Source organism: Pristis pectinata, chromosome 3 (assembly GCF_009764475.1).
Source record: "Pristis pectinata isolate sPriPec2 chromosome 3, sPriPec2.1.pri, whole genome shotgun sequence".
Taxonomy (NCBI): domain Eukaryota; kingdom Metazoa; phylum Chordata; class Chondrichthyes; order Rhinopristiformes; family Pristidae; genus Pristis; species Pristis pectinata.
Genome location: NC_067407.1, coordinates 2,398,666 through 2,411,682, shown reverse-complemented (window position 1 = coordinate 2,411,682; position 13,017 = coordinate 2,398,666). Strand labels below are relative to the sequence as shown.

Here is a 13,017-nt window from a genome sequence, read left to right as displayed (position 1 = left end):
CCACCACTCCCTGTGTAAAAAACTTACCCCTGACATCCCCCTTATACCTTCCTCCAATCACCTTAAAATTATGTCCCCTCGTGTTAGCCATTGTCGCCCTGGTCATGGTCATTTAGCAAAACATTTATTGTATATCCTCAACAGCAAGGACGCACAGAGGCGCAGCGTGTAGAGCTGCTACCTCACAGCTCCAGAGACCCGCGTTCAATCCTGACTCCTGGCGCTGTCTGTGTGGAGTTTGCATGTTCTCCCTGCGACTGCGTGGGTCTCCCCCGGGTGCTCCGGTTTCCTCCCACATCCCAAAGACGTGTGGGTCGGTGGGTTAATCGGTCGTGTAAATTGTCCCCAGTGTGTGGGTGAGGGGTAGAATCTGGGGGGCAGTCACAGAGTCATAGAGCAATACAGCATGGATACAGGCCCTTTGGCCCAATCAGTCCATGCCGACCGTGGTGCCCACTCAGCTAGTCCCAATTTCCTACGTTGCACCCATATCCCTCCAAGCCCCGCCCCTCCATGTACCCATCCAAGTGCTTCCTAAATGATCCTGTTGAACCTGCCTCACCCACTTCCTCTGGCAGCTCGTTCCATACACTCACCGCCCTCTGTGTGAAAAAGTTACCCCTCAGGTCCCTTTTAAATCTTTCCCCTCTCACCCTAAACCTATTCCCCCTAGTTCCGGCCTCCCCTACCCTGGGGAAAAGACCGTTACTGTCCAACCTATCAATGCCTCTCAAAATTGTAAACATTTTAAAGGTCACCCCTCATTCTCCTACGTTCCAAGGAATAAAGACCTGGCCTGGCCGACCTCTCCCTATAACTCAGGCCCTCGAGTCCTGGCAACGTCCTCGTAAATCTCCTCCGCGCTCTTTCTAATTTAACCACGTCTTTCCTGTAACAGGGCGACCAAACTGTACCCAGTGCTCCAAGTGCAGCCTCACCAACAACTTATACAACTGCAACATAATGTCCCAACTCCTGTATTCAGTGCTCTGACTGATGAAGGCCAGCGTGCTAAACACCTTTTGCACCACCCTGTCTACCTGTAACGCCGCTTTCACCAAAGTTTGCACTTGTACACCTGGGTCCCTCTGTTCCATTACACTCCCTAGTCCCCTACCATTCATTGTATAAGTCCTACACTGGTTTGATTTTCCAAAATGCATCATCTCATGTTGACGGGAATGTGGGCAGAATAAAATGGGATCAGTGTAGGATTGGTGTCAATGGGTGGGTGATGGTCGGCACGGACTCGATGGGCCAAAGGGCCTGTTTCCGTGCTGTAGGACATGATGAAAGCAATGATGTTTAGGGTATGGCTTGAACTCAAATTGTGTAAAGCAGGCTCCCACAAACAAGTGATAATGCCCAGGTAACAGTTTATCGCGGTTGATTGAAGGATTGTGGTCAAAGCACTGCGACAAACCTCACTGTGCACCTTCAAAGGGAGAATGGTTTTCATCAGTATGAGAATCAAATCAACATTCTGCTTAGCCTCTCTGACATTGCATCACTCCCTCAGTATCACCCCTCCCACAGGGTGACCCTTCCTCAGTACTGACCCACCGCAGTGTGACCCTCCCTCAGTACTGACCCACCGCAGTGTGACCCTCCCTCAGTACCGCCCCTCCCACAGTGCAATGCTCCCTCATTACTGCCCCTCCCACAGTGTGACCCTCCCTCAGTATCACCCCTCCCATGGTACGTATACATTGTCTGAGTTATGTCAGTGAAAACACTGTAAATTACTTTGTGGACAACATGCAGCCTCCATGCTGGCTTTATGTCTCCCCGACCTCTCCTCTCTCAATCAGCACACACCTTCTGTCTATCACAGCTTCTCCTCCTCTTTATGAATGAAACTCTCTCTGTGGAGAACCCTCTGCTGAATTGTGACCCTTTAGACACAATTATAATTGGCCCACAATCTGGGTGATGATCTGGGTGACAAGTCCTCCAGCATCATCATGTTTTTCATGAGTGATGTCCCATCTCAGTACAGACAGGGTGCCTGATCCCCACCGTAGACAGTTGCTCGGACAGGTTTGCCATGTGCCCAGTGCATTTAGCTGGTTGGCAGTGGGCATGTTGCTGATTCTGTGTGGTGGTAACCTTACCCCACACCCCCTACGTGTCCGACAGTACACAGCTTGCAGCAGAAACGTGCCCCTCACATGACTGGAGACAAATTTGTCCTCCATTTCTGCTGCTTCACTGTCGCTGAAGTTCAGAGAGAGGGTGATAATCACGGCCGCTACATGACGGCGGGGGTGGTACACTGGCACACAGGGACTGCCGATACTGGAACTGAGAGTCAAAGGTAATAAGATGCCGGAGGAACACAGCGAGTCGAGCAGCGTCTGTGGAGGTAAAGGGACAGTCAATGTTTCTGGTCGAGACCCTGCATCAGGACTGAGAGTGGAAGGGAAGATGGCTGGTGAGTGGGAGGGGTGAGGCAGGGGCCGGTAGGTGATAGGTGGAACCAGATGAGAGAGGGATGATGGGCGGATAGATCCGGGTGGGAGAGGGGATAGGAAAGGGGAACCAAGGGAGAAGAAACCCATGGAGATAGGTATGTGGGTGATGGGCAGATGGGAGCAGTGAGGGAGGGAGATGAGGCTCTGGAATGAGCGTTGGGGGAGGGAACGGAAAAGATGAACAAAGGGAGAGAGAGACCCTGGGTGGATGGTGGGAGTGGGAAAGGAACACGGTGGGGGTTGGGAGGGGGGTGGTTTATCTGAAATTGGAAAAGTCAATGTTCATACAACTGGGCTGCAGACTACCCAAGGAGAATGTGAGCTGCTCTTCCTGTAGTTTGCTTTTGGCCTCATTGTGGCAGTGGAGGCCGTGGACAGACAGGTCAGTGTGGGAGTGGGAAGAGGAGCTGAAATAAGATGCAACTAGTGACCAAGAACTGGTTACTTTTCTCTGTGTGTCTCATGGTGGAAGGAAAGAAGATAAATGTATTGAGGCATTGAAGACTGAGAGGTTAATCAGATGTGCCTTGCCTCGCAGAGGTAAGCCTCCAGGAAGCTAGCGTGAAAGGAAACCTCCTCGTCCATCTGCCACTTCAGTCCCCCGTCCCACTCCCACCTGACCTCTGTCTGTGACCTCCTGCAATGAGCTTGTGGAATAAACCCTCATCCCCCTATCAGGGCACACTGCAGTCTGCAGGACTCAATATCGAATTCTCCAACTTTAGATAACTCGCACTTTCTTCCTGTTTGTATCAGGACAGGTCATTGGAGCCTACCATCACTCTTTCTCTTCCATGTGGATATTCAAGTTTGCTGGGCATGTCTCAGTAGGTGGGACTGTACATTGTTACCTGGACTCTGTGGCCTAGACCAGTCCTGATGCAGGGTCTTGACCCGAAACTATGACAATTCCTTCCCCCACCTCCACCCTCCCAACAGATGCTGCTTGACCAGCTGAGTTCCTCCAGAGATTGTTTGTTCCAGATTCCAGCTTCTGTTACCCAGACTCTACATTAGCACCACATTACACAGACAAGGGAGCCTCACTATACAGTCAATGACTGACCATCACTTCACCCTAACCCATCGTACCGCTCATTATCCCCCTCACCACCTCCAGTACTTAGACTAACTTGTTTTCTCTCCTTCTCAGCCATGATAAAGGGTCTTTGACCTGAAACGCTGACTGTTTCTCTCTCCACATGCGCTGAGCGTTTCCAGCATTTTCTGCTTTTATTTCAGATTTCCAGCATCTGCAGCTTTTTTTGATTTTCTTTAACCCCCAAATCCTCCTTTTACAAAGTCTTAAGAGAAAAAATGCAAACGTCAGTGCTCGGTTCTGAGTGATTCGCACTGAATTATCGTCACTTGTCTCCAGGACTGAGCACAGCAACCGTTTTTTAATGGAACGAAGATTTCTTTAAATGATGCTCTGCGGGAGCACTGGAACCTTACCCCCACTTAGATCAGCACCTGAATCACTGATAAATGGGACTAACACGGAGGGCTGCTTGATGGTCAGCATTACACGGTGGGCTGAAGGGCCTGTTTCTGGAATAATCCAGGAATGATAGCAACCATTTATCGGCCAAGTTAATCCTCAAACCTCATGTGGATTTGTGGTGACAGTCAAAAGATCCATGTGGAGAATGTGTTCCCATGGAGATCTGGGATGTGTTGTCTGAAGATACAGTGGGGGAGGACTCAAAAGAGCTGCTTAAATACACACAAAAGGAAACATTTAGGGGCTCACAGAGTTCTAGAGCCAGACAGCCCAGAAACAGGCCCTTCGGTCCACTGTGTCCATGCTGACCATTACATCCTAGTTCCGCTAATCCCATTCCCCAGCACTTGGTCCTACTCTTCTCCGCCTTGGTGATTCAAGTGCTTGTTTAGACATTTCTTAAATGTTGTGAGAGTCTCTGCCTCCACCACCCCCTCGGGTAGTGCGTTCCAGATTCCAACCCCCCTCTGGGGCAGGCACGGTAGCGTAGTGGTTAGCGTAACACTATTATAGCGCCAGTGACCCGGGTTCAATTCCCGCCGCTGTCTGTAAGGAGTTTGTACGTTCTCCCCATGTCTGCGTGGGTTTCCTCCGGGTGCTCCGGTTTCCTCCCATATTCCAAAGACATACGGTTTAGGAAGTTGTGGGCATGCTATGTTGGCGTCGGAAGCGTGGCGACACTTGAGGGCTGCCCCCAGAACACTACGCAAAAAGATGCATTTCACTGTGTGTTTCGATGTACATGTGACTAATAAAGATATCTTACGTTCTTCCTCAGATCCCCTCCAAACCTCCTACCTTTACCCTAAACCCATGGCCTCAGATTACAGAGGTGTTTGCCATGGGGATAAAGTAACAATTTTCTTTTACCCAAAGAGTCTGTCCATCGATAACCACCCCTGTGGCTGACTTACAGATCTTGTCCAGTATTAGACCAGCTACAGTTGAATTATTCATGTTTGCACTCAATTGAAAACCACTCCACTGAAAACCCCCTGTGCAGTATTTCCTGCGCAGTGTTGCATTGGCTGCATTCGTGCAATACCCAAGCAGGAGTCTGAGAGGTGCCTGTGTTTTCAGACCTGTGAAAATTCTTCCAGCAAAAGGCAGGTAAATGTGAAGGAACATGCACTGAAGTAACGTTTACAGGGATTAACGGTATTTGCTACTAAAAGAATGACCTACTGGTTCACCTAGAGGTCCTGGTGGTCCGGGAACATTGCTGTCTTCACCTGGATAGCCCTGGGAGTGGAAGGAAAGGAACAGGGGTTACAACTCTACTCTGCAACACCTCAGTGTTATCAGTTTTATACAAATTGAAAGCATTTTCATATTTCTGTTACATATCGCTCTCCTTGTGACTTGAAACATCCAGACTTATAATACAGGAAGAGGCCATTCAGCCCCTTGAGTCTGCTCTGCCCTTCAACGTGACAATGGCTGATCCAATCTTGGCGTCAGCACCACTTTACCCTTCTCTCCCCATACTCCCTTATAGTTCAAGCATCTGTCACTGTCCACCCTGAACATATTAAGTAACTCTGTCCCCCATTCTCTCTTCTCCCCCCTCCCATCAGGCAGAAGATACAAAAGCCTGAAAGCACATACCACCAGGCTCAAGGACAGCTTCCATCCCACTGTTATAAGACTATTGAACGGTTCCTTAGTACAATAAGATGGACTCTTGACCTCACAATCTACCTTGTTATGGCCTTGTACCTTATTGTCTGCCTGCACTGCACTTTCTCTGTAACTGTGACACTTTATTCAGCGTTCTGTTATTGTTTTACCCTGTACTACCTCAACGCACTGTGTAATGAATTGATCTGTATGAACGGTATGCAAGACAAGTTTTTCACTGTACCTCAGTACATGTGACAATAATAAAGCAATTCCAATTTCAAACCTTTCCATAGAGTCACACAGCACAGAATCAGACCCTTCGGCCCATTGAGTCTGTGCCGACCATCACCCACCCATTTACACCAATCCTATACTGATCCTATTTTATTCTCCCCACATTCCCGTCAACTTCCCCCAGATCCTACCCCTCACCCACACACTGGGGACAATTAACCCACCGACCCGCACGTCGTTGGGATGTGGGAGGAAACCGGAGCACCCGGGGGAAACCCATGCGGTCACAGGGAGAACATGCAAACTCCACACAGACAGCACCGGAGGTCGGGATCGAACCTGGGTCTCTGGAGCCGTGAGGCAGCGGCCCTGGCCGCCGTGTCACATTTTTAAAATCCACTCCTACCTCTGTCCAGGTTTTCAATCAGCTGACTGGGATTCAGAATATGATAACACTCTTACGACATTTTACTGCTTTAAAGCCACATTAGGAATGCAAGAACCATGTTCCTTGAAATAGTTAAAGAATAACAAAGCTGAAATATTTTGCTCATTCCGTTTTAAGTTTGGAGTTCCAATCTCTGATTGTGATTTGAAATGATTGCAAGAGGTACATCCGGCTGTTGTAACCAAATCCAGATATTGCCATAGTAAGAGCATAAGAAAATAGGTGGAGGCCACTTGGCCCCTCAAGTCTCTCCCACCATTCAATGTGACCACGGCTGATCTGGACCAGGCCTCATCTCTCCTGTGCCAATTCCCCATCACCCTCGATCTCCTGATCTTTTAAACATTTATCTCCCTCCTCTTCAGACCTCCCCTGTGACCTGGCCAAGGTTGGCAAGTCAGGAAGAACGGATCTGACTTACCTTCTCACCCTTAGGTCCCGGTGGTCCAAGAGGTCCTGCTGGTCCTCGGTGACCCTGAAATCGAAGCATTGGTCAGTTATAAGTCGCCATAGAAGCTTTCAAAGGAGCTTTGCAGTCTAGTCGAAATAAACCCATATCGACTTTCAGTAAAGCCTAAATCATAGAGTTATACAGCATGGAAACAGGCCCTTCGGCTCAACTGGTCCATGCCGACCAAGATGCCCTTCTGAGCTAGTCCCATTTGCCCGCATTTGGCCTGTACCCTTCTAAATCTTTCCTATCCATGTACCTGTCCAAGTGCCTTTTAAATGTTGTGATAAAATGATCAACATAGAACATAGAACATAGAACAGTACAGCACAGAACAGGCCCTTCAGCCTACAATGTTGTGCTAATCCCTTCTACCTACAGAAGGCCCATATCCCTCCATTTCCTCTCATTCATGGGCCCATCCAAGCCCCTCTTAAAAGCCCACAGTGAATGTGCCTCCACCACCCTATCAGGCAACGCATTCCGGGCATCTGTATGGACGGCACCGCAAAACGAAGTTTTTCACTGTACTTCAGTACATGGTGACAATAATAAACCAATTTACCAAATTACCTGCCTCAACCAATTCCTCTGGTAGCTCATTCCATATACGCACTACCCTCTGGGTGAAGAAGTTTCCCTTCACATTCCTATGAAGTCTTCTCCCTCTCACCTTAAACCTATGCTCTCTAGTTCTTCTTCCCTGGGAAAAAGACTGCACACATTCACCCTATCTATGCCTCTCCTGATTTTATACACCTCTATAAGATCACCCCTCAGTCCCCTCTGCTCCAAGGAATAAAGTCCTTGCCTGCTTAACCTCTCTTTGTAACTTCCTTGAGTCCTGGCAACATAGACTTGTGGAACTGGGTTAAATTTTGTCCTGCATTCTGTTATTGTTTTCCCTTGTTCTACCTCAATGCACTGATGTGATGAAATGATCTGTATGGATGGCATGCAAAACAAAGTTTTTCACTGTACCTCGGTACATGTGACAGTAATAAACCAATTTACCAATTAAACACAACTATGGAAATGGTTGAATGTTCACCTGGCCGAGGCTGAGATGGCCTCCCATGAGTAGAAAGAGTCAGGGACTGGGGAACGGACGACAAGGTGGGGCTGGAGGGGAATTTATCTTCTGAAACAATGCACAGGACTCAGAGAGGAGGCGGGGGCACTTTCCCAGCCACACGATCAGGGATTGAGGGGATTCAGTCCAGAGAACGCTCCCCTGTGCCTCTCTGAGGAAGAGTTGAGAACGTTCTCCTGAAGGGGGAGCTGAGAGGTTCCTATTGAGCAGATTGAATGAGTCAATTGTCAGAGGCCCAAGTGATTGGCCAGAGGGCAGGAGAAGAGGAACCTTTTCACTGGGACAGCAGTCAGCAGAAGATGGTGGGGGCTGACGCTATCGATAAGTCCAAAAAGAGATGTTCCCAACCTACCTCTGAAACTTCCTCCTGCATTTCCAGCCACTGTCACTGTACTCCTCCACCTCCGATCTTGCAGATGCACCTGGACCTCTCTTGCCCAACCTCTTCCCTTCTCCAAATCTCGCCATAAACACTCCCTCTTTTCCGGATTCTCCGCCACCTGCTCTGGTTTGTGACCCGGTGTCAGGTTTTACATAGAACACTACGGCACAGTACAGGCCCTTCGGCCCACAGTGTTGTGCCGACATTTTATCCTGCTCTGAGATCTATCTAACCCTTCCCTCCCACATAGCCCCCCATTTCTCTATCATTCATGTGTCTATCTAAGAGTCTCTTAAATGGCCCTAATGTATCTGCCCCCACAACCTCTGCCGGCAGTGCGTTCCACACACCCACCACTCTCTGTGTAAAAAACTTACCCCTGACATCCCCCTGATACCTTCCTCCAATCACCTTAAAATTATGTCCCCTCATTGCCCTGGCAATCATTGTTGCCCTGGGAAAAAGTCTCTGACTGTCCAGTCGATCTATGCCTCTTGTACACCTCTATCAAGTCACCTCTCATCCACCTCCTCTCCAAAGAGAAAAGCCCGAGCTCGCTCAACCTATCCAGCAAAGCACCTTGGGATATTTTAACCACATCAAAGGTATCACATAAATGTAGGGTTGTTGTTGGCATTCACTCACCTGATATCCCATAATTCCTGGTTCTCCCAAGGGGCCCATCAGACCAGGAGGTCCCTACACAAACAGAGATAATCACTGCAGAGGCCATTTGCAATAGAAAAACTGTGAACATTGTTCCGTGTTGTTCCCATGTTGCTTTTGCGCTGTGTCCCTGAAATACTTGTCTCAAATTGTTCCTGGCACCCACTGCATGTAACCGCCTGCACTTGACCACCAACTGAAGATTTGCATACAGAGTTGAACAGTTATCGAGAATAAATTACCGAGCTTTGGAGGAATGTGATCTTGGCTCAGGAGACAGCACACCTTTACAGTTCACTGAAGTTACTAAATTAGCGCAGTCACTTGCCAACTTTGAATAAAGGTGGCACGGCCAACACACAGCTCTGGAGACTCAGGTTTGAGTGGGGGAGGGGCAGTACTGAGGGAGTGTCACACTGTGGGAGGGGCAGTACTGTGGGAGGGTCACACTGTGGGAGGGGTAGTACTGAAGGAGGGTCACACTGTGGGAGGGGTGGTACTGAGGGAGGGTCACACTGTGGGAGGGGTGGTACTGAGGGAGGGTCAGTACTGAGGGAGCACTACACAGTCCACTGTCAACCGTTGGATGGAACATTGGACTGGGTTCCATCTACTCTCTCAGGGGGCAGGGAAGATCCCGGGAACATACTGCAGAACAGCAGACACTCTGGATGTCGGAGACTGGTAAATGAAAGGCAAAACATTCAAGGAGATGTTAGAAATCTGAAGTAAAAGCAGAAAATGCTGGAAACACTCATCAGGTCGGACAGCGTCTACGGAGAGAGAAACAGTTGACATTTCAGGTCCAGACCTTTGGTCAGAATTTGGATAGAGAGATAAAAAGCTAGTTTTGAGTTCAGAGGAAGTGGGGCGGAGGGATAGGACAAGGAACATCTCTGATGTGGTGAGACCAAGGTTGTCACAAGGATAAGTAGGAATGACGAGTTTGATGGCGGCAAATATTAACTCCAAACAATCCCTTGTATGGATAATATGGGCAACCTTAGATGGCTGCTTGTGGGATCACACTGAGCACAAAAATTGGCTTCCATTTTTCCAAAATTACAATCGAAAGGAACTGCATTCATTCTGGAAGCCTTTGGAACATGGTGTAGGGCTTGAGAAGTGTGGCAGAAACGTTGAGATTTACCATTGTTCCTCGTGTTCCCCTCACTCCCTTTGGACCTGTTTCTCCTTGTTCTCCTCGCTCACCAGGATGTCCTTGTTCTCCTGCAGGACCCTGCTGCCCCTTCCTTCCCTGAAGAAAGAGAAACAGGACGTTATGCATTCTCCACTGCTCTCCCTGGGACCAGGAGTGTGATCCCCATCAATCACCAGCCAGCTCGGTTGACTCTCCAAGCAAGAAACTGAAGGCACCTTTCGTCCTGTCCGTCCTTGTTGCCCTGGCTTGCCCCGTGTCCCATCGGGCCCCTGTGGTTAGAGAGACAGTTGTTTAGTCAATGCACAATCAGCAGCAGGACTTCCTTTACAAATAGGAACATGCAAAATAGGAGCAGAAGTGAACCATTCAGCCCCTTGAGTCTACCCCACCATTCATCATGGCTGATCTACCTCAGTGCCATTTGGTAAATTGATTTATTATTGACATATGTACTAGGGGACTGTTCAAGAGTCTTATAACAGCGGAATAGAAGCTGTCCTTGAGTCTGGGGTACATGCTTTCAGGCTTTTGCGTCTCCTGCTGCATCTGTATTCTCTTGTGTCTTTAATTGTATACCCCCTATTATGTGATGATGGAACTAGAGACAATAGCGGGATTTAGACAGACACATGAACAGGCTGGGGATGGAGGGACATGGACCACGCTGGAATTGAGAAGATTGAGAGGGGATCTGATTGAAACATACAGGATTATTAAGGGATTGGACAAGATAGAGACAGGAAATATGTTCCAGATGTTGGGGAAGTCCAGGACCAGGGGGCATGATTTAAGAATAAGGGCTGGGCCATTTAGGACAGAGGTGAGGAAAAACTTCTTCTCCCAGAGGGTTGTGAATTTGTGGAATGCACTGCCTCAGAGGGCAGTGGAGGCCAATTCTCTGGGCACTTTCAAGAAGGAGCTAGATAGGTTTCTTATAGATCGGGGAATCAAGGGATATGGGGACAAGGCAGGAACAGGATATTGATTGTTGAGGATCAGCCATGATCTCAAAATGGCGGTGCAGACTCGAAGGGCCGAATAGTCTACTTCTGCTCCTATTGTCTAATGTCTATGTACAGGAAGATGGGATCAATTTCATTGAGCATCATGGTTGGCACAGACATGGTGGGCTGAAGGGCCTGTTCCGTGCTGTACTGTTCTGTGTTCCATGTGGCTTTGCTTGTCCGATTAGCATCTTCACACAGAATGTGTCATCAGTCCCATCATTACTCTGACGGGAAATTTGGCACCATGGAGAGGTGTTCACTGACAAATGCTCTCTCACAGCTACCAATGTACGTTAAAGGTTAAGAACTGAATTCCATTGTAAATAATCAGGATTCGACAGCCTGGTAGGATGTGGGTAGGATGTTTCCTCTGGCTGAGGAATATAGGACCGCGGTGAGTCTTGGAATAAGGGGTCAACTTTTAGGACTGAGACAAGGATAAAGTTCTTCACCCGGATTGTGTTAGTCTGTGGACCTGGAGGGTGGTTCAGTCTCTGAGTTCATTCAGAACTGAGGGTGGTAGATTTCTCAATATGAAGGGAATAGAATACAGGGATAGTACCCCAGACATTTCCACTTCTCCCCCCTCCCATCGGGCAGAAGATACAAAAGTCTGAAAGCACCTACCACCAGGGTCAAGAACAGCTTCTACCCCACTGTTATAAGACTATTGAATGGTTCCCTAGTACGATAAGATGGACTCTTGACCTGACAATCTACCTCGTTATGACCTTGCACCTTATTGTCTGCCTGCACTGCACTTCCTCTGTAGCTGTAACACTTTACTCTGCATTCTGTATTGTTTTACCCTGTACTACCTCAATGCACTCTGTAATAAAGTGATCTGTACAAACGGTACGCAAGACAAGTTTTTACACTGTACCTTGGTACAAGTGACAATAATAGACCAATTTACCAAACGATCGGCTGGGAGATGTAGGGTTAACTGAGGGAATCCACAAACTGCGACTGTTTCAGGGGAAGGCTGCACCTGAACCAAGAACCAGTCATGGTGCCACCGTGGCACATCTTGTAGAGCTGCTGCCTCACAGCTCCAGAGACCCGGGTTCGATCCCGACCTCCGGCGCTGTCTGTGTGGAGGTTGCATGTTCTCCCTGTGACTGTGTGGGTTTCCCCCGGGTGCTCCGGTTTCCTCCCACATCCCAACGATGTGCGGGTAGGTGGGTTAATTGGCCGCTGTGTCACAAACCAGCAACAAAAGAAACAAACTGAGCATGATTCAGTGTTAAAAACTATTTTATTAATCACTACTTATGATAATACGTAAAATAAAAGTTAAAAAAAATGTTAGTATGTTAGAATTCAAAAATGTTAAACCTCGAACGTTAACCCCAAAACTAAACTCTTCGTGTGTGTGTGTGTGACAAAGTCCAAAACTCCCAGTTCCTGAATGGTTCTTAAAGTTCAGTTCCACAAGCCATAAGGTGAAACATGAGCAAGGGCTTCTTCAACAACCACCGTTGTCTGAAGAAAAGATGTAGATGTAGAAAAACATAGAGAGAGTACATACGAAATCCAAATGTTCCACGATGGAACCCAAACGACACTTCAGTGTTTACTCGGTAGTGACTTCCTCACCCCGAAAAGCATCCGAACCGTGGTCGTCCACACACAAATACCTGTTTCCTTCTACAGGTCAGCAACAAAGTGAACTCCACCGGATTACTTCCAACTTCCATACATGGATTTCAGTGGCAAACACAGTTATTGTTTCTCATCCATCGATAGAGAAAACAAGCAGGCTGGTGTCTCTCTCCCTTCTCTCTCTCTCCTTCTTCTTCTTCTTCTGACTTCTTCAACAACGTCATTACGTCCTTTATCTTCTATTGACGTAATCACGCCCCACACACACATACACACACACTCTCTATCTTAAAGGGACTTTCACTGAGTCCATAACACCTCCCACCTAAAAAAAATTTTTCCCAAGAAAAATTCAACCGCGCATACCG

The 13,017-nt window shown here is 48.1% G+C and overlaps 1 protein-coding gene across 4 annotated transcripts in view; it reads right to left on the bottom strand.

The window, feature by feature from the left end:
• The window catches only part of LOC127568859 (collagen alpha-1(XXIV) chain), a 274,610-nt gene that overhangs the window by 49,365 nt on the left and 212,228 nt on the right, over positions 1–13,017 (bottom strand). For all 4 annotated transcript variants that reach the window (XR_007956090.1, XM_052013085.1, XM_052013087.1 and 1 more), the window contains 5 exons: positions 10,253–10,306; positions 10,026–10,133; positions 8,855–8,908; positions 6,705–6,758; positions 5,164–5,220 (listed from right to left, as the gene is read on the bottom strand). Coding sequence is in view for 3 of the 4 variants with exons in the window: in XM_052013085.1 (XP_051869045.1) it covers positions 5,164–5,220; positions 6,705–6,758; positions 8,855–8,908; positions 10,026–10,133; positions 10,253–10,306 (327 nt within the window). In the remaining variant the exon portion in view is untranslated. The remainder of the gene's footprint in view (positions 1–5,163; positions 5,221–6,704; positions 6,759–8,854; positions 8,909–10,025; positions 10,134–10,252; positions 10,307–13,017) is intronic.